This window comes from Salvelinus fontinalis, chromosome 2 (genome assembly GCF_029448725.1).
Source record: "Salvelinus fontinalis isolate EN_2023a chromosome 2, ASM2944872v1, whole genome shotgun sequence".
Classification (NCBI taxonomy): domain Eukaryota; kingdom Metazoa; phylum Chordata; class Actinopteri; order Salmoniformes; family Salmonidae; genus Salvelinus; species Salvelinus fontinalis.
In genome coordinates, this window is record NC_074666.1 from 31,234,105 (window position 1) to 31,255,485 (window position 21,381).

Genomic DNA, 21,381 nt, shown 5'->3' on the forward strand with positions numbered 1-21,381 from the left:
CAGTAGTCAAGGTGCGACAACACTAGGGCCTGTTGGATAGTGCCTTGTTACTGCCTTGTTGATAGTGTATGACAGTGTAGTGCAATTGTAATGGCTTAGCAGATAATAAGAAAAGACGATCAGTATTTATCTGGCTAAAAGAGAAGGAATATAATATCTATTGTTTACAGGAAACTTATTCAACAATTTCAGATTAAGTTTTGTGGAATTTTCCAAGCTGTTAAAAGGCACAGTCAACTTAGTGTGTGTAAACTTCTGACCCACTGGAATTGTGATACAGGGAATTATAAGTGAAATAATCTGTCTGTAAACAATTGTTGGACAAATTACTTGTGTCATGCACAAAGTAGATGTCCTAACCGACTTGCCAAAACTATAGTTTGTTAACAAGACATTTGTGGAGTGGTTGAAAAACAAGTTTTAATGACTCCAGCCTAAACTTTCGACTTCAACTGTATATATTATATATACAGTACCAGTCAAATGTTTGGACACACCTACTCATTCCCGGGTTTTTCTTTATTTTTTATATTTTCTACATTGAAGAATAATAGTGAAGATATCAAAACTATGAAATAACACATATGGAATCATGTACTGTTGTAACCAAAAATATATTTGAGATTTGAGATTTTTCAAAGTAGCCACCCTTTGCCTTGATGACAGCTTTGCACACTCTTGACATTCTCTCAACCAGTCATCTGGAATGCATTTTAATTAACAGGTATGTCTTGTTAAAAGTTCATTTGTGGAATTTATTTTCTTCTTAATGCGTTTGAGCCAATTAGTTGTGTTGTGACAATGTCACGGCCGTCGAAAGAAGTGGACCAAAGGGCAGCGTGGTGAGCGTACATTTCCTTTTATTATAGAATGTCGCCAACAAAACAAGAAACAAAATAAACGACCGTAAAGCTTCCGAGGGCTATAGTGCCACTAACAAAGTCAACTACCCACAATCACAGGTGGGAAAAAGGGCTGCCTAAGTATGATTCCCAATCAGAGACAACAATAGACAGCTGTCCCTGATTGAGAACCATACCCAGCCAAAACATAGTTAAACAAATCATAGAAATAAAGGACATAGAATGCCCACCCATATCACACCCTGACCAAACCAAAAAGAAACATAAACAAGGCACTCTAAGGTCAGGGTGTGACAGTACCCCCCCCCCCCCCCCCCCCCCCCCCAAAGGTGTGGACTCCGGGCGCCAAAACCTGAACCTATAGGGGAGGGTCTGGGTGGGCATCTATCCATGGTGGCGGCTCTGGTGCGGGACGTAGACCCCGCTCCACCTCTGGCTCACCCCACTTCGGTGGCGCCTCTGGTGCGGGGACCCTCGTTGTCGACCCCGGACTGGGGACCCTCGTTACGTGCCCGGACTGGGGACCCTCGTTGCGGGCCCCGGACTGGGGACCCTCGCAGCGGGCCCCGAACTGGGGACCCTCACTGCCGGCCCCGGACTGGGGACCCTCATTGTGGGCCCCGGACTGGGGAACATCGTTGGAGGCTCCGGTCTGGGGACCGTTGCTGGAGACTGCGAACTGGGGACCCTCGTTGTGGGCCCTGGACTGGGGACCGTCGCTGAAGGCTCCGGACTGGAGACCGTCGCTGGAGGCGCCGGACTGAGGACCCTCACTGCCGACCCTGGACTGGGGACTCTCGTTGTGGGCCCCGGACTGGGGACCGTCGCTGGGGGCTCCGGACTGGAGACCGTCGCTGGAGGCTCCGGACTGGGAACCCTCGTTACGGGCTCTGGACTGGGGACCATCGCTGGAGGCTCCGGACTGGAGACCGTCGCTGGAGGCTCCGGACTGGGGACCGTCGCTGGAGGCTCCGGACTGGGGACCGTCGCTGGAGCCTCCGGACTGGGGACCGTCGCTGGAGCCTCCGGACTGGGGACCGTCGCTGGAGCCTCCGGACTGTGTACCGTCGCTGGAGGCTCCGGACTGGGGACCGTCGCTGGAGCCTCCGGACTGGGGACCGTCGCTGGAGGCTCCGGACTGGGGACCGTCGCTGGAGGCTCCGGACTGGGGACCGTCGCTGGAGGCTCCGGACTGGGGACCGTCGCTGGAGGCTCCGGACTGGGGACCGTCGCTGGAGGCTCCGGACTGGGGACCGTCGCTGGAGGCTCCGGACTGGGGACCGTCGCTGGAGGCTCCGGACTGGGGACCGTCGCTGGCGGCCTGGTCCTTGGAGGAGGCACAGGATGGACCGGGCTGTGGGGGAGCACTGGAGATCCGGTGCGTATCCCTGGCACCCCTCTTCCCGGCTGAATGCCCACTTTAGCCCGGCACCTCCAGAGCGCAGGCACAGGTCGAACCGGGCTATTGGGGAGCACTGGAGATCTAGTGCTTGACACTTGCACCTCTCCTCTTGGCTGAATGCCCACTTTAGCCCGGCACGGGCGGAGCGCAGGCATAGGACGCACTGAGCAGTCACAGCGCACCGGAGACACAGTACGCAGAGCCGGCGCAGGATACCCTAGGCCGAAACGGCGCACCGGAGACCAAGCGCGCTGAGCTGCCACAATCTGCCCTGGCTGGATGCCAACTCTAGCGTGGCACTTGCGGAGAGCTGGCATATAGCGCACCGGGCTATGAGAGCGCACTGGAGACACTGTGCGCTTTACCGCATAACACGGTGCCTGACCAGTACCACGCTCCTTACGGTAAGCACGGGGAGTTGGCTCAGGTCTATACCCTGACTCTGCCACTCTCCCCGTGTGCATCCCCCAAAACATTTTTGGGGGCTGCCTCTCATGCTTGCTCCGCTATGCCAACTCCTCGTACTGTCGCCGTTCCGCCTTAGCTGCTTCTAGCTCCTCCTTAAGAAATTCACCAGCCAGAAATTCACCAGCCTGTGCCCAGGGTCCCTTGCCTTCCAATATCTCCTCCCATGTCCATTCCTCCAGAAAGCGCTGTTCCTCCCGGCCACGCTGCTTGGTCCTTTGGTGGTGGGTAGTTCTGTCACGGCCGTCGTAAGAAGTGGACCAAAGTGCAGCGTGGTGAGCGTACATTTCCTTTTATTATAGAATGTCGCCAACAAAACAAGAAACAAAATAAACGACCGTGAAGCTTCCGAGGGCTATAGTGCCACTAACTTTGTCAACTACCAGGTGGGAAAAAGGGCTGCCTAAGTATGATTCCCAATCACAGACAACGATAGACAGCTGTCACTGATTGAGAACCATACCCGGCCAAAACATAGAAACACAAATCATAGAAATAAAGGACATAGAATGCCCACCCAAACCACACCCTGACCAAACCAAAAAGAGACATAAACAAGGCTCTCTAAGGTCAGAGCGTGACAGACAAGGTAGGGGTGGTATACTAAAGATAGCCCTATTTGGTAAAACACCAAGTCCATATTATGTCAAGACCACTCAAATAAGCAAAGAAAAATGATAGTCCATCATTACTTTAATTAAGACATGAAGGTCAGTCAATACGGAAAATTTCAAGAACTTTGAAAGTTTGTTCAAGTGCAGTCGCAAAAACCATCAAACGCTATGATGAAACTGGCTCTCATGAAGACCACCACAGGAAAGGAAGACCCAGCGCTACCTCTGCTGCAGAGGATGAGTTCATTAGAGTTACCAGCCTTAGAAATTGCAGCCCAAATAAATGCTTCACAGAGTTCAAGTAACAGACACATTTCAACTGTTCAGAGGATACTGCGTGAATCAGGCCTTCATGGTCAAATTGCTGCAACGAAACCACTACTAAAGGACACCAATAATAAGAAGAGACTTGCAGGGGCCAAGAAACACAAGAGTGTGCAAAGCTGTCATCAAGGCAAAGGGTGGCTACTTTGAAGAATCTGAAATCTAAAATATATTTTAATTTGTTTAACACTTTTTTGGTTACCACATGATTTCATTAGTGTTATTTCATAGTTTTGATGTCTTCACTACTATTCCACAATATAGATAATAGTACAAATAAAGTAAAACCCTTGGATGAGTAGGTGTGTCCAAACCTTTGACTGGTACTGTACATTTACAAAAATATATATGGGGGATTGGAAATTGTGCAGACAATTGTATTGATGGAAGTCATAATCTATCTGCAATATTAAAGTTGATCTACCCCCTAAAAAATAAATACAAATACACATATATAACACACTCTAAATGTGGTCCCAGATAAATAATGGAAATGTAGAATTGGTGTGTCACATTATGTAGGACTCTGATATATCTGGTGTAAATGCTATTGTTATAGCAACACTATGGACTCCTGTGATTCTATATTTGACACTTAATTTTTACTGTTAGTTCTCTCTACATCCTTGTCATTTGTTTATCACTCCGAAACCACATGATAACTGTTCCTCATTTGTCTTTGTGCTTCATGATTGAGTTCAAAATGCATCAAGAGTGCAAAATAGTCAGCCTCAACATACAGAAATCAATGTGATATCCAAACCAGAACAGCTTACTCCTAACAAGCTCCCTTTCTCCCTCCACTAACCTGCAGCTCCTGATACTGTATTTCCTAAGGGGAAATGTCAAAGCTAGATTAAAAAGGAAGCCATAACACAGTCTATATTCATAATTAACGCATTTTAATCCTGAAAATGCAGCACACCGCAACAGTGTGTTATGGCACAATATTGTAGCCAAGTATTATACTATTCTATGTGGTCTGCAGCACAGCACAAACCACAGATTTTCCTCCCATTCCACTACCTCTACATGCTTGACTGTGCCTGGACACATGGTGACCATTTGGGGCCTCTGGCGGGAAGGTGGGCAGGCTTGTCTTTGTTCAGAGGGGAGAGCAGAGGCACTCGGGGAGAACAGATGCCTCAGCTACAGACTCTCTGCTGTGAATGCTCTATGAGTCATCGCTTTTCATCAATGAGGTCATTCCACAGTGCACGCACACAGAGAGAGCCTTACAAAACACAAACAATAAGATCAACATACACCCATACAGTACACCCACCCACCCAGTATACCCATCCACACACTGCAACACACCACCCCACTTTTACCTTCATCTCATACTCAGACTGATAACTCTGACTGAGCATTCCTTGTTTAAAACACACTGTACAGTACTTCCATCAAGTTGCAGTTTATCTAAAGCTTTGCAGTCAACAGACCCAGTTTGTATCATATATCTCTAAAGTTAATACAATTGGGGATTCAAAGAGGATTTGTTAGGCGTCACAGAACTCTCCAAGGATACAGAGCTCCAAATTGGACCGACACAATGTTCTCCATGTTCCGCATCAGGTTGGGCCCCCCAGAGAGAGACACACAGGTCCCATAGAGAATAAGGACTTGACTTAGAGACATTAAGAGCCAACTGAAGTCTTGGAGTCCCAAGGCAGAGCTAATCAGTGCGGGAGAGAGGGACCACACAGACGGCAGGCAGAGCCAGTGATGGGGAAGACGAGATAAACAGCGTTTAGCCACAGCAGGCTGTCTGTGCTCATTGATTTGTGCGGAGAGGCCCGGGCCGGGCTGGAAGCGAAGGTGGTGTAGAGAGCTCACGGAGATGGAGAGGAGAGGGAGAGGAGAGGGAGAGGAGAGGGAGAGGAGAGGGAGAGGAGAGGGAGTGGAGCAGCAGGTTTGTGCCACGTCGTCTCTCGTTCTCTCTCTCTCTCTCTCACCCACACTGTGTTAATGAGCCTGTGCCTGACTGCTGAACGCAACCATTTAGCACTGTGCAATTAATCAGATGTTTCCTTGCAGAGAGGAAGCCAGCGAGACATCCAGCAGGGGAGCTGGGATTTTACTCCATACAAATGCAATTTTCCACCTCAACCCCTACCTTCACCTAGTGTCAGGGGTAACATGGGGACCAGAGAAAAGATGTCATTTTGCCTGTAAGATTGTGGACTTTAGTTAAGATGATTTCATAAGATGAATCCAAAGCAAGGAAACAAAAGGTTTATTACAAAGCCCTATATCCTACAAAAAAGGGGGCAGTCAGTTAATATTACACTATTTATGCAGGCAGCAGAATATAAATAAACTTTCTTTCCCGATAATCACATAAAATGACTGACAAACAGAAAGTAGACCGCTCTCACAGGAGTGTGTGTGTGTCTGTTTGTGGATATTATATGAAAAGGATTTGATTTCTCATATTAAAAATGAAGATACAGATACAGTTGAAGTCGGAAGTTTACATAAACTTAGGTTGGAATCATTAAAACTCGTTTTCAACCACTCCACAAATTTCTTGTTAACAAACTATAGTTTTGGCAAGTGGGTTAGGACATCTACTTTGTGAGTGACACAAGTCATTTGTCCAACAATTGTTTACAGACAGATTATTTCACTTATATCACAATTCCAGTGGGTCAGAGGTTTACATACACTAAGTTGACTGTGCCTTTAAACAGCTTGGGAAAATCCAAAAAATTATGTCATGGCTTTAGAAGCTTCTGATAGGCTAATTGACATACTTGGAGTCAATTGGAGGTTTACATGTGGATGTATTTCAAGGCCTACCTTCAAATGTAGTGCCTCTTTGCTTGACATCATGGGAAAATCAAAAGAAATCAGCCAAGACTTCAGAATTAAGATTGTAGACCTCCACAAGTCTGGTTCGTCCTTGGGAGAAATGTTGAAATGGCTGAAGGTACCACGTTCATCTGTACAAACAAGAGTACGCAAGTATAAACACCATGGGACCACGCAGCCGTCATACAGCTCAGGAAGGAGACGTGTTCTGTCCCCTTGAGATGAACATACTTTGTTTGGTGTGAAAAGTGCAAATCAATCCCAGAACAACAGCAAAGGACCTTGTGAAGATGCTGGAGGAAACAGGTACAAAATTATCTATATCCACAGTAAAACGATTCCTATGTCAGCATAACCTGAAAGGCCACTCAACAAGGAAGAAACCACTACTCCAAAACCGCCATAAAAAAAGCCAGACTACGGTTTGCAACTGCACATGGGGACAAAGATCGTACTTTTTGGAGAACTGTCCTTTGGTCTGATGAAACAAAAATAGAACTGTTTGGCCATAATGACCATCGTTATGTTTGGAGGAAAAAAGGGGGACGCTTGCAAGGGGGACGCTTGCAAGCCGAAGAACACCATCCCAACCGTGAAGCACGGCGGTGGCAGCATCATGTTGTGGGAGTTGCTTGGCTGCAGGAGGGTGCACTTCACCAAATAGATGGCATCATGAAGAAAGACAATTATGTGGATATATTGAAGCAACATCTCAAGACATCAGTCAGGAAGTTAAAGCTTGGTCGCAAATGGATCTTCCAAATGGACAATCAAGCATACTTCCAAAGTTGTGGCAAAATGGCTTAAGGACAACAAATTCAACGTATTGGAGTGGCCATCACAAAGCCCTGACCTCAATCCTATAGAAAAATTGTGGGCAGAACTGAAAAAGCGTGTGTAATCAAGGAGGCCTACAAACCTGACTCAGTTACACCAGCTCTGTTAGGAGGAATGGGCCAGAATTCACCAACTTACTGTGGGAAGCTTGTGGAAGGCTACCCGATGCTTTTGACCGAAGTTAAACAATTTAAAAGCAATGCTACCAAATACTAATTGATTGTATGTAAACTTCTGACCCACTGGGAATGTGATGAAAGAAATTAAAGCTGAAATAAATAATTCTCTCTACTATTATTCTGACATTTCACATTCTTAAAATAAAGTGGTGATCCTAAATGACCTAAAACAGGGATTTTTTACCAGGATTAAAACTCAGGAAAAACTGAGTTTAAATGTATTTGGCTAAGGTGTATGTAAACTTCCGACTTCAACTGTATTATTCAAAATGCAAACACTAACAGGATCTAGCTATAAGTCAAAGGTACAAATTAATTCCATTCAAACACATTCTCCTTTGTTAATTATTATTGTTAAAGGACTTGAGGTGTTCTTCAAGCAGAACACGGGCAGGTATACTAACTGAACTCCCATTTCTGTTAACAGGAACTAGTGGTAAAGAACTCTAAACACTCTTCAATGATTCAATAGAAAATTCCTATTCAATGTGATTCAGATTCAACACAACAATGGAGACAGAATTTTCTAAGCATTTCCAGCATGATGGCGAGGTGGAATCGATGTGATACAGAGGTTGAAAGAGGAGAACATGACTGCTGGTGTGAGAGACTCTCACTAAGGGGCCAAATCACATTGGAAATTGAATGCTCCATGCACAGTGAAGGCAGGGTCGAAATCTTTGGGTGTTTATTTTGCAAGCAGGAGATTCCTATGTTATTGTACCTAGACACAGTAACAAATCTTCCTATTACAACACAGTGTCTCAGAGCCTGAGCAAGACTTTCAGCCATGATAGGGTTCACCTCACTGCGATCCAGGAGACTGGAGTTTGAATCCATTACTATTCCCATTTTCATGCTTTTTGTGAGGAAAAATGGACTAGAGTCATGTATACAGTGGGGCAAAAAAGTATTTAGTCAGCCACCAATTGTGCAAGTTCTCCCACTTAAAAAGATGAGAGAGGCCTGTAATTTTCATCATAGGTACACTTCAACTATGACAGACAAAATGAGAAACAAAAATACAGAAAATCACATTGTAGGATTTTTAATGAATTTATTTGCAAATTATGGTGGAAAATAAGTATTTGGTCAATAACAAAAGTTTATCTCAATACTTTGTTATATACCCTTTGTTGGCAATGACAGAGGTCAAACGTTTTCTGTAAGTCTTCACAAGGTTTTCACACACTGTTGCTGGTATTTTGGCCCATTCCTCCATGCAGATCTCCTCTAGAGCAGTGATGTTTTGGGGCTGTTGCTGGGCAACACGGACTTTCAACTCCCTCCAAAGATTTTCTATGGGGTTGAGATCTGGAGACTGGCTAGGCCACTCCAGGACCTTGAAATGCTTCTTACGAAGCCACTCCTTCGTTGCCCGGGCGGTGTGTTTGGGATCATTGTCATGCTGAAAGACCCAGCCACATTTCATCTTCAATGCCCTTGCTGATGGAAGGAGGTTTTCACTCAAAATCTCACGATACATGGCCCCATTCATTCTTTCCTTTACACGGATCAGTCGTCCTGGTCCCTTTGCAGAAAAACAGCCCCAAAGCATGATGTTTCCACCACCATGCTTCACAGTAGGTATGGTGTTATTTGGATGCAACTCAGCATTCTTTGTCCTCCAAACACAACGAGTTGAGATTTTACCAAAAAGTTATATTTTGGTTTGATCTGACCATATGACATTCTCCCAATCTTCTTCTGGATCATCCAAATGCTCTCTAGCAAACTTCAGATGGGCCTGGACATGTACTGGCTTAAGCTGGGGGACACGTCTGGCACTGCAGGATTTGAGTCCCTGGCGGCATAGTGTGTTACTGATGGTAGGCCTTTCTTGCCTCAGAGCAAACACAAGCTGTAGGTAAGGCATACACAGCACAGCATGTGGGGTAAGACTCCAAACTACAGTGGCTAAAGTGCCAATGTTGCTCTAGGCCAAAGGCCCATTAGACCCCCCAAAAAAGCTTAATCTATTGCTTTTCCAAAAATCTATTTCCTACGACACAAAATACCACAGTGAGTTGATGGGGCTCTTCTCTCCTGTTATCCGTCTGGCGGGATGGAGTTTTTACGTGTTTTTTTCCCTTTACTGTTCCATGTTATTCTGTGGAAATGGGAGTATGTTACAGATGGTGGCGATCTGATCCAGACACAGTAGGTGGAAGGGCCTCCATAAGTCAAGTAGAGCTGTAAGGGGTGAATCAGGAGGCACATGGAGGAAGGTTGATTTTGCCCGTGAGAGACAATAAACCTCGTAATCACCTTTCCTCCACCACAGCAGCCAACCAATTATCCACTGGTACGGCCTGCCGCAGACACACAGACACTGAGACACATGGCCCGTGTCCATGCTTCTGACATGCAGCCCCCAATTTCAAAGCAATTGGCACTGTCTTAACATGGTTTAGGAAGGGATAAAACATCTGGAACACCATAAGGAAAGGGTGTTAGCTACTAACATCTCAATTAGGTAGGTGTGCTGTGCTGATGGAGAGGGAAGATTTAAAAAGACAAGCATTTTTTAAATAAACGTCTTAAACTCAGTGAGAAAAAGGGGTTAGAAGTGAGCAGTCTTTTTCTAGTTGAAAGATACACAACATGGTTTGATGAGATGATGGATAAAGCACCCAAGTTATACTGTATATAGTAAGGTAAGCCAGCAAGTAAACCTCTACAAAGCACTGTAATAAAGCTGTCTCAACGTAGGCTCAACAGCACTTTGAATGCACTCTACTGTATATAAAACCAGTACACCATCACAATACAGTGAATAGCTTTCACCATCGCCAGACCTTTCAAAAATACATGTAAAAAAGGGCAGAATGTAGTTTAGCCCAAATGTGGTCTAATATTTTAGAACGCTAATTATTTCCTAAAAGCTCAACATTTGGTTATAGGAACCTCCCATGGGCCACAGAGGATAAAGGCAACTAAGATCACCCTCAGCCAGAGGAAAAACTGGAAATGGTCTACAGAGAACATACACTATAGTTTTACACTATGATGAATAGTGAATGGTTGGTTTACGCATGCGAGAAAGGTTGTGTAACTGTCAGACTCAGCATTTTGTCCTATCCCCAGTTTCAATGACAGCAAGAATATGGTATTGTAAACAGAATACCTGCTCCAGTACAGTTTGTCTCTCCCTCTCTACAGCCAGCCTTACAGTACAGTAGCCTACTCCAGTACAGTTTGTCTCTCCCTCTCTACAGCCAGCCTTACAGTACAGTAGCCTGCTCCAGTACAGTTTGTCTCTCCCTCTCTACAGCCAGCCTTACAGTACAGTAGCCTGGTCCAGTACAGTTTGTCTCTCCCTCTCTACAGCCAGCCTTACAGTACAGTAGCCTGGTCCAGTACAGTTTGTCTCTCCCTCTCTACAGTCAGCCTTACAGTACAGTAGCCTGCTCCAGTACAGTTTGTCTCTCCCTCTCCACAGCCAGCCTTACAGTACAGTAGCCTGGTCCAGTACAGTTTGTCTCTCCCTCTCTACAGCCAGCCTTACAGTACAGTAGCCTGGTCCAGTACAGTTTGTCTCTCCCTCTCTACAGTCAGCCTTACAGTACAGTAGCCTGGTCCAGTACAGTTTGTCTCTCCCTCTCTACAGCCAGCCTTACAGTACAGTAGCCTGCTCCAGTACAGTTTGTCTCTCCCTCTCCACAGCCAGCCTTACAGTACAGTAGCCTGCTCCAGTAAAGTTTGTCTCTCCCTCTCTACAGCCAGCCTTACAGTACAGTAGCCTGCTCCAGTACAGTTTGTCTCTCCTTCTCTACAGCCAGCCTTACAGTACAGTAGCCTGGTCCAGTACAGTTTGTCTCTCTCTACAGCCTTACAGTACAGTAGCCTGGTCCAGTACAGTTTGTCTCTCCCTCTCTACAGCCAGCCTTACAGTACAGTAGCCTACTCCAGTAAAGTTTGTCTCTCTACAGCCAGCCTTACAGTACAGTAGCCTGATCCAGTACCAGGAATATCCCACTCTGACAGATTGGAGTGTCATTAGTGCTCCATCTTAAAGCTGAATTCTCCAGATGTTGACCTTCACAGAGCAGGATGAAGACCTCCGCTAGCTCCCTCCGTCAGCCCACGGCTGCTGCTGGGGTACAGCGGAGAAGAGAGGAGGGGGGTGCATGAAGGACATGTAAAAGTCACGGTGTGTTGTGGCTCGTTCTTTGTATAATCCAATTAGAGTCTAAATTATATTCAGAGGATTAGAGGCTGGTACCGTACAGATGGAGGGATCTCCTCAGAGTTACACTACAGCACAGCAACAGTCGCAGTGACAAGAACACATAACAGTACCTGTCTTGGACTCATTTACGGAAGCAGACAGAGCCCTGTGGAAGCCAAGCAGCATTCAACCTCCTCCCAGACACTAAAGCACTTTGGCATCATTACAGGCCCAGATGTAAAGGTCTTAGATAGACCACTCTTGGAATGAGAACTGGGGAGAGGATTTCCACACTGAGGGGAAATAATGAAATACTTCATGGTTTAACGTGATGTGAGGAGAGAGGAGCACCTCTTCTTTTTCCTGTCAGTCAAACTACATTTTCACTTAGCACAGAACCTGAAATCAAATATGAGCTGGTCTGATGGGTATAGCCATATCAAATAGACCTATTTCTCTCATGATATACTGAACATAAAAGTAAGTCAGGCTATGGGTTAACCAGAGAGCATGCATACTGTATATAGTACAGTGTCTCATTTGTGTCAGGCTGTCAGTCCGTCAGTCTGTCAGGCGGCTGTCTCTTAGCTATCTCCAGGTGTCATAGAGGTAGACAAATAAAGAAGCCAGGCTAAGGGTTAAACACAGAGACCCTTTTCTATATGCAGCATTCCATTGTGTGGATGGAAGGCTGTCTGACTGTTAGACAGCCTGTCTCTTACCTCTCTCGGTGTCATAGAGGTAGACAAACTTCTCCCACTTGTAGTGGGCCAGCAGGCTGAGGACAGCTCCCCGTAGAGGAGGCCTCATCTGAATGACAAACTGCACGTCGGCATCGGTGGGGAAGCTGGGTGTGATAAAGGAGGTGTGTAGAGCCCCACAGAACGAGGTCAGCGTGTTCATGGACTTCTGATCGTAGAAGCCAAAGATGGCGTACACTCCTCTGGAGAACTGGGAGCAGACTGGAGAAACAGACAGACAGACAAACAGACCGAACAGTCAGCTTTGGGTCAGAACATAGTCAGCCTAGAAATACAAACAGACAGACAGTCTGTTTGAGTAAGCTCAGGTGAGGAACAGAACTCAGAACACAGTCAACCAAACAGACAGACAGCACATTCAGGTAACTGTTAGGATTAGGAGACAGACACAGTCTCCCTAACTGTCAAACAGATAGCACAGTCAGGTGAAGGTTAGAACACAGTCAACCTACCAGACAGACAGACAGCACCATTAGTACACAGCACTGGATATAAAATGCAGACAGTACAGTTAGGTGAGGGTCAAATCAAAGTCAACCAAGCCTCCAGGCATTTCTTCCCATATTCAGTACTGTTACGTGTTTGTTTGGTCTTTGTCCTCGTGCCCTTACACAGCACGCCATAATTTGGGTAAAATAAAAACCTCTGCATGTCTCTCGAATCATTCATACCAGCGTAATACTGTGCTCACTGGTCGCAGCAGTATAAACTGATTTGTAACAAGCTGCTATCTAGAGCCGTATGTGGGACTGATGAAAACAGGTCTAGCTATAAACACTATGAACACACTGGATACTTGGTCTAACAAGGTATAAATATTTGATTTTATTTGTACAAAACAAATGAGTGAACAAACCTCTCATGTGACTGTACAAAAGGTTTTAAACAAGCTCCCGTGACCCTGCCTCTCTCTCTCTCCTATAGATGTTAGTTGTAAGTGGAATGGACGTTTGTGAACCCTGAATAACAACTCTACTGTGCCACACCATCTGGCTGATCCCTCAAGCGCTTTGCCCTCCGTGGAGTGTACTCCTCTCCTCTCTTCACCTGACTGACCGGCAAAAGTAGAAAATGAAAGAAATAATCATTGAAAAGGAATGCAGTGCTCTAGAGCTTATGGAATCAATAGGGGCCTAAACCTCAAATAAATCTCTTGAAAACTTTGAAAAACCACAGCATAGATACTGCATAAAACTATAAAGACTGACATTTGGAATGGATTGGTAAAAAGAGAACAGGCTTATTTCAAAGTCTGGAGGCACACCTGAATAATTTTGCGGTTCTGTAATCTTCAACTATTATTTTCAAGTTCAATGCTGCATGTTATACAACACTGGTTTAAAGGCATCTCAGCGTCATCTCAGCGTCATCAAGCTACCCATTCACTCAAACATCCACACATTTCTCTACCCATCTATCATGCTTCAATTCAACCATCTATCTCCATCCATCTTCCTATCATCCATCCATTCATGGCCTTTTCCTCTGGTATGTGCACACATCAGATGAATGTGTGTTTGTTCTGGGGCCAGGGGCAACACCAGAATAATGACTCTGCTACAGCAGGTGTCTTTGTGAAGGTAAAGCATTACATCTGCATGGTATAACTAGCGACAGATGAGGCTGAAACCATGGAACGTGGCAGGACTCAACATGAGGCTGTTGTGAGATTGTTTCATATTCAAATCATATTCTTTCCCCCATTTTTTTCTGCAGACTTGAAGGACCTTTTTTAATTGAATGGGTTCTACTCCCTTTGTTGTGGCTTTGGAGACAGGCATATGAGAAAATGTCAGAGCAGATTCCCATGCACTGCTAGAACCATCATTTATCACAGCCTCTCTCAAAGCCAGCCCACCGTCTGCATAAAAACAACCATGTCGATACGACACACACTCACACACACACACACAGAAACTAACACACACACACAGACTCAGCTCAAAGACCTGATACACTACATGACCAAAAGTACACTACATGGCCAACAGTATGTGGACACCTGCTCGTTAAACATCTCATTCTAAAATCATTGGCATTATAATGGAGTTGGTCCCCCCCTTTTCTGCAATAACAGCCTCCACTCCTCTGGGAAGGCTTTCCACTAGATGTTGTAACATTGCTTCCAGTCAGCCACTAGAGTATTAATGAGGTCGGACACTGATGTTGTGCGATTAGGCCTGGCTCGCTGTCGGAGTTCCAATTCATCCCAAAGGTGTTCGATGGGGTTGAGATCAGGGCTCTGTGCAGGCCAGTCAAATTCTTCCACATCGTTGTCGACAAACCATTTCTGTATGTCCTTCGCTCTGTGCACGGAGGCATTGCCATGCTGAAAGAGAAAAAGGCCTTCCCAAAACAGTTGCCACAAAGTTGGAAGCACAGAATCGTCTAGAATTTCATTGTATGATGTAGCGTTAAGATTCCCCTTCACTGGAACTAAGGGTCCTAGCCCGAACCATGAAAAACAGCCCCAGACCATTATTCCTCCTCCACCAAACTTTACAGTTGGTCCCGTTCTGTGAGCTTGTGTGGCCTACCATTTTTCGGCTGAGCCATTGTTGCTCCATTTCCACTTCACAGCACTTACAGTTGACCGGTGCAGCTCTAGCAGGGCAGAAATTTCACGAATTGACTTGTTGGAAAGGTGGCATCCTATGATGGTGCCAAATTGAAAGTCACTGAGCTCTTCAGTAAGGCCATTCTACTGACAAAGTTTGTCTATGGAGATTGCATGGATGTGTGCTCGATTTTATACACCTGTCATCAACGGGTGTGGCTGAAATAGCCAAATTCACTAATGTAACTGAGACACACAATTATTTTTAAAGACTACCAATTCCAAGTCTATGGATTTGGATTCAAGACAAATACTTTGTTTCCACTGCATACCAAGGGAGCCAGGCTCTGGTGATAAAAGATGCAATTCCCTTCTAAAGCATTGTTTTTCAATTTACATAAAACAATTGTTTTCATTTTCCATGCTATTAATGCATACTGTACCAGGGGCGCAACTTTGGTTTTAGAAGTGGGGGAAAACTTTATTATTATAAAGTGTTCCCCCACAATTTCAAAAATGCAATTTCAGAATGTGGGGGGATATGTCCCCCATCCCCAGTGAAAGTTGCGCCCCTGTACTGTACCATGGCCTAGCTGCAGGTTACTACACAAAATGATGGCAATCGCTCCTGCAGTCACCATTACAATCGTTTGAATAGCAAAAAATAAATACCAAATAATATATTTTTAAGACGTACATTTTCTCCACTCATCCGCTCCTGACTGCATGTGCTTAGCGGTGGAGAGTAATCGATTCCTTGTCTCCTTGCCCTTCAAATCTCCTCCTCGACTGCAACGGAAGATACTGAGTAGTAGTTTTAACTTCCAAGACAACAAACTCAAAGAAAGAGCAAACTAGTGAGGGAACGAGAGGGGAGGGGCACAGCCATACGTAGGTAGGCAAGATCGACACCAGGCAGACAGAGTCAGAACTGTGCATCGGTAATCAAAAGCTGTATCTTGCCATTTAATGTCTTGCAATTTCAATAAGTAGGGGCTATCAATGTGTAGTAGGCTACCGTAAACTATTCTACACGCAACAGACCGAAGACTGAACACACACTCGTGAAGAGAAAGAGCAGGCAACCCAGCGAGGGAGAGACAGGCAGACAGACAGTCGGAACAGTGTGCATAGGCAATATTTATTTTTATTTTTTATTTTATTTTACCAGGTAAGTTGACTGAGAACACGTTCTCATTTGCAGCAACGACCTGGGGAATAGTTACAGGGGAGAGGAGGGGGAAAAATGCGCCAATTGTAAACTGGGGATTATTAGGTGACCATGATGGTTTGAGGGCCAGATTGGGAATTTAGCCAGGACACCAGGGTTAACACCCCTACTCTTACGATAAGTGCCATGGGATCTTTAATGACCTCAGAGAGTCAGGACACCCGTTTAACGTCCCATCCGAAAGACAGCACCCTACACAGGGCAGTGTCCCCAATCACTGCCCTGGGGCATTGGGATATTTTTTTTTAGACCAGAGGAAAGAGTGCCTCCTACTGGCCCTCCAACACCACTTCCAGCAGCATCTGGTCTCCCATCCAGGGACTGACCAGGACCAACCCTGCTTAGCTTCAGAAGCAAGCCAGCAGTGGTATGCAGGGTGGTATGCTGCTGGCTATAACCTGTATCTCACAATGTCTTGTCTAGCAATGCCTCATAAACTCACCAAAAGTATATTAAAGTATAGATTAGGCTATCAATGTGTATGGCTAAACTATTATCCATTGTGCCAGTGAATTGAAGTTGAACATCGCCAAATGCGTCAGTTTAATTAGGCCTAAATGTGCAATAAAAAGTATTGTGCCTAGAGCTTATTTAAAGAAACCCTGGCTGTTGATGTCCTAGGCAATAGATCGCAAAGCAAGGCATCCCCGATTCCCCAATGAGCAAAACTTTTTGGGGAAATGGCAGGTTCACTTTCTCATCCATAGGGTGTGTTCATATATTCAATCTGGAGTGTCAGACTGAGCGTCCGTAAATTCAGAGCGTTGTTGTCAGATTGCCCCTTTGTAAATTCAGAGCGTTGTTGTCAGATTGCCCCTTTGTAAATTCAGAGCGTTGATGTCAGATTGCCCCTTTGTAAATTCAGAGCGTTGATGTCAGATTGCCCCTTTGAAAATTCAGAGCGTTGATGTCAGATTGCCCCTTTGTAAATTCAGAGCGTTGTTGTCAGATTGCCCGTTTGTAAATTCAGAGCGTTGTTGTCAGATTGCCCCTTTGTAAATTCAGAGCGTTGTTGTCAGATTGCCCCTTTGTAAATTCAGAGCGTTGTTGTCAGATTGCCCCTTTGTAAATTCAGAGCGTTGATGTCAGATTGCCCCTTTGTAAATTCAGAGCGTTGTTGTCAGATTGCCCCTTTGTAAATTCAGAGCGTTGTTGTCAGATTGCCCCTTTGTAAATTCAGAGCGTTGTTGTCAGATTGCCCCTTTGTAAATTCAGAGCGTTGTTGTCAGATTGCCCGTTTGTAAATTCAGAGCGTTGTTGTCAGATTGTCCGTTTGTAAATTCAGAGAGTTTCGCTCTCGGAGCGTTCAGAGCGCTCTGGCCGAGGAGTAGAGATGATCCGAGCGTTCTGACCAAACAACCACAGTCAATCAACCAAGCTAACTGCCAAACGTTGGCTTGCTTGCTATCTACTTCCAGTCACAAATGAGAAAACACCTCACTCTGACCAATTTACTCGCCCTAGCAGAGCTGGTTAGACTGTTTTCATGTTATCCAGAGCGTTGGTGACTGCAACTGTGCTGCTGGCAACAATTTAATTACGCTTTTTTGACGACATTTACTGACCCCGGCTATATTCAACTAGTGTTGAGCGTTTGTAAATTCATCAGTTATTCTGCGCTCTGGAACCCTCAGACGAGAGTGCTCTGAAATCGGAATAGATAGCCAGAGCGAATTTATAACGCACCTATAACCTCAAGCGCAAATACTGTTCATCAGCTCAAATCAGCAGGATGGGGGGCATTTTTATTAGGAGGGTCTTCTACCACGGATTGCTAAAATAATGATAATGATAACACTTCCTCAATGGAAATATTATGGGGGCACCTATACATTAGGCAGCCACGCACGAGTTATCAGTGTAGCCTAATATCGTCTAGACGTGCCTCTAGGTCTAGGGCATTTCAGACAGTTGTTAGGGGACCTTTTTTGCTGAATAATGTGACATTATTTTATAATTGTGTTTTGCTTTTTGTGTATAATAACGTGTATTTTAATGTGTATATGACTGTGTATGTAAAGGTTTTCTTCCAGGGGTGAAGGAGAGGACCAAAGTGCAGTGTGGCTAGTGTTAAACATGTTTAATTAAGAACAAGTGAAACACTACAAACAACATACAAAATAACAAATGTGCAAAACCGATACAGACCTATCTGGTGCAGAACACAAACACAGAGACAGGTAACAGACTACACAAAAACCGAACGAACAAACATACCGAAACAGTCTCGTGTGGCGCAACATACACAGACACGAAGACAACCACCCACAACAAACAATGTGAAACAACCTACCTTAATATGACTCTCAATTAGAGGAAACGCCAAACACCTGCCTCTAATTGAGAGCCATACCAGGCAACCCATTAACCCAACATAGAAAACACATAACATAGACTACCCACCCAAAACTCACGCCCTGACCAATTAAACACATACCACACAACAGAAAACAGGTCAGGAACGTGACAGTGTAGTTTAATGTGTTTATTGTATTTTGATGTGTATTGTGGTACCATACAGGGCTCGTCTGGAAAAGAGACCTTTGTATCAGCATTGACTCCCTGTCAATATAAAGGTTAAATAAAATAAATAAACATGACATTGAATATCTTCACGTCTAGAATAAAAACCACAGGCACTGTTATACTATTCTATTTTCACTCACAGCTCTGTTCTATACGCGCACAGCTCTGTTCTATACGCTCACAGCTCTGTTCTATATGCTCACAGGTCTGTTCTATACGCTCACAGCTCTGTTCTATACGCTCACAGCTCTGTTCTATATGCTCACAGGTCTGTTCTATACGCTCACAGCTCTGTTCTATACGCTCACAGCTCTGTTCTATATGCTCACAGGTCTGTTCTATACGCTCACAGCTCTGTTCTATACGCTCACAGCTCTGTTCTATATGCTCACAGGTGTGTTCTATACGCTCACAGCTCTGTTCTATACGCTCACAGCTCTGTTCTATACGCTCACAGCTCTGTTCTATACGCTCACAGCTCTGTTCTATACGCTCACAGCTCTGTTCTATACGCTCACAGCTCTGTTCTATACACTCACAGGTCTGTTCTATACACTCACAGGTCTGTTCTATATGCTCACAGCTCTGTTCTATATGCTCACAGGTCTGTTCTATACGCTCACAGCTCTGTTCTATACGCTCACAGCTCTGTTCTATACGCTCACAGGTCTGTTCTATATGCTCACAGCTCTGTTCTATACGCTCACAGCTCTGTTCTATATGCTCACAGCTCTGTTCTATACGCTCACAGTTCTGTTCTATACGCTCACAGGTCTGTTCTATATGCTCACAGCTCTGTTCTATACGCTGACAGCTCTGTTCTATACGCTCACAGCTCTGTTCTATACGCTCACAGGTCTGTTCTATACGCTCACAGCTCTGTTCTATACGCTCACAGCTCTGTTCTATACGCTCACAGCTCTGTTCTATATGCTCACAGCTCTGTTCTATATGCTCACAGCTCTGTTCTATATGCTCACAGCTCTGTTCTATACGCTCACAGCTCTGTTCTATATGCTCACAGCTCTGTTCTATATGCTCACAGGTCTGTTCTATACGCTCACAGCTCTGTTCTATACGCTGACACCTCTGTTCTATACGCTCACAGCTCTGTTCTATACGCTCACAGCTCTGTTCTATACGCTCACAGCTCTGTTCTATACGCTCACAGCTCTGTTCTATACGCTGACAGCTCTGTTCTATACGCTCACAGCTCTGTTCTATACGTTCACAGGTCTGTTCTATACGCTCACAGCTCTGTGCACCTCCGCTCAAAATAATACCACAGAGGTGCATGATTAATAACACAGACATGAATGAAAAATCCCTTCACTTCTTTTCTCTTTACTTTCTCTAAGTATTCTCTGACATACTTTCTTCCCCCTCTCTCCTCTCTCCTATTTAGCCTACTCACTGTCTGAGACTGCCTGTCGTTCCTTACTGAATGACAGACAGTCTCTCTCTCTATATCCTTCTCCATCTCTCTCTCCATCCCTCTGTTGCTCCCCCTCTCGACAACTCATTACACGTAATGGGTGGTTGCCGTGGTCCCAGTGGCCCCAGCGTTCAATCACGTTTTCCAGAAGCCTGGTGATTTGCACTTCAGAAGGTCTCCCCTACAGGCAGCTGGTGGATCTACTGTGAGTCTTACATACCACTCAGTGAGGTGAGGATGAAGCTGTATCAACGCTATGCACTGCAAAGCCCAGGCAACCTGCTTGCAAAGTGAATTCTTTAAGTGCTAGCTAGCTGCTATCACTGAAGGCAGGGGAGGAGAGGAGAGGCTAACAGAACAGAACCATCTCTTCAAGCTGCTGCTGCTGTCCTTGCCCAGCTACGGTAACACCAGATGCATCAGTAAGGCAGCCAGAAAATCAATCCCCCATTTATGTGACTGAATAGAGCAGTAAGAGGGAGATACGGGCTAATTAAGGCATACCAAGGCTCTATGACATTGCTGAGGCCACCCTCCTGGGTCTGAGAGCCAACAGACAGTGGATGTGGGCTTACTATGGACAACTGCATCACCCTCTGGAACAATGGCTGATTAGACATGTTGTTGCCTAATGATGAGGTTATTCTAAAGCTGCCTAAGACCAACAACTTCAGTGTTGGCACTGGGCTGGCTGTTTTCTACTGTAGGTGTTGGGAGCCAGCAAGGGGGAGAGTGTTGACTGCTGACTGGAGGTACCTCACCCTCCTTCAGAGAGGCATCCTGGGTGAGAGGCAGGCCAGGGGCCTAGGGTTAGGTTCTAATCACCATGGGAATACCTGTCCAAGGGCCACATGTTCAGGGACAAGACAGAGTAGAGCACAGCACACAACAGCTGCTGAACACGCATACGGACGCACACACACACACACACACACACAGATGCATGGACACGCTGACACACACGTACACTACACACACTATTTGAAGTTAGGCAAAGCAATATAAAATAATAGAAAAACAACTCCCAACAGCTCAAAACATGCCCCAAAAATACAAATAGATGAAAGACATAAAACTCTTATGGTATACTTATTGAGAAAGATAAACAACTTGTATATTTTCAAAGACAGCCTTATTAACTGCTGCATGTGAAATTATTTTGGAGGTGGAACATATTTACGCTACTGTAATGTGGGAAT

General features: G+C 45.2%; 1 protein-coding gene across 7 annotated transcripts in view; it reads right to left on the reverse strand.

Moving 5' to 3' along the window:
* Window positions 1-21,381, reverse strand: part of LOC129816556 (glutamate receptor 3-like) — a 114,652-nt gene that overhangs the window by 64,765 nt on the left and 28,506 nt on the right. For all 7 annotated transcript variants that reach the window (XR_008753571.1, XR_008753570.1, XM_055871178.1 and 4 more), the window contains exon 3: window positions 12,395-12,634. Coding sequence is in view for 5 of the 7 variants with exons in the window: in XM_055871178.1 (XP_055727153.1) it covers window positions 12,395-12,634 (240 nt within the window). In the remaining 2 variants the exon portion in view is untranslated. The remainder of the gene's footprint in view (window positions 1-12,394; window positions 12,635-21,381) is intronic.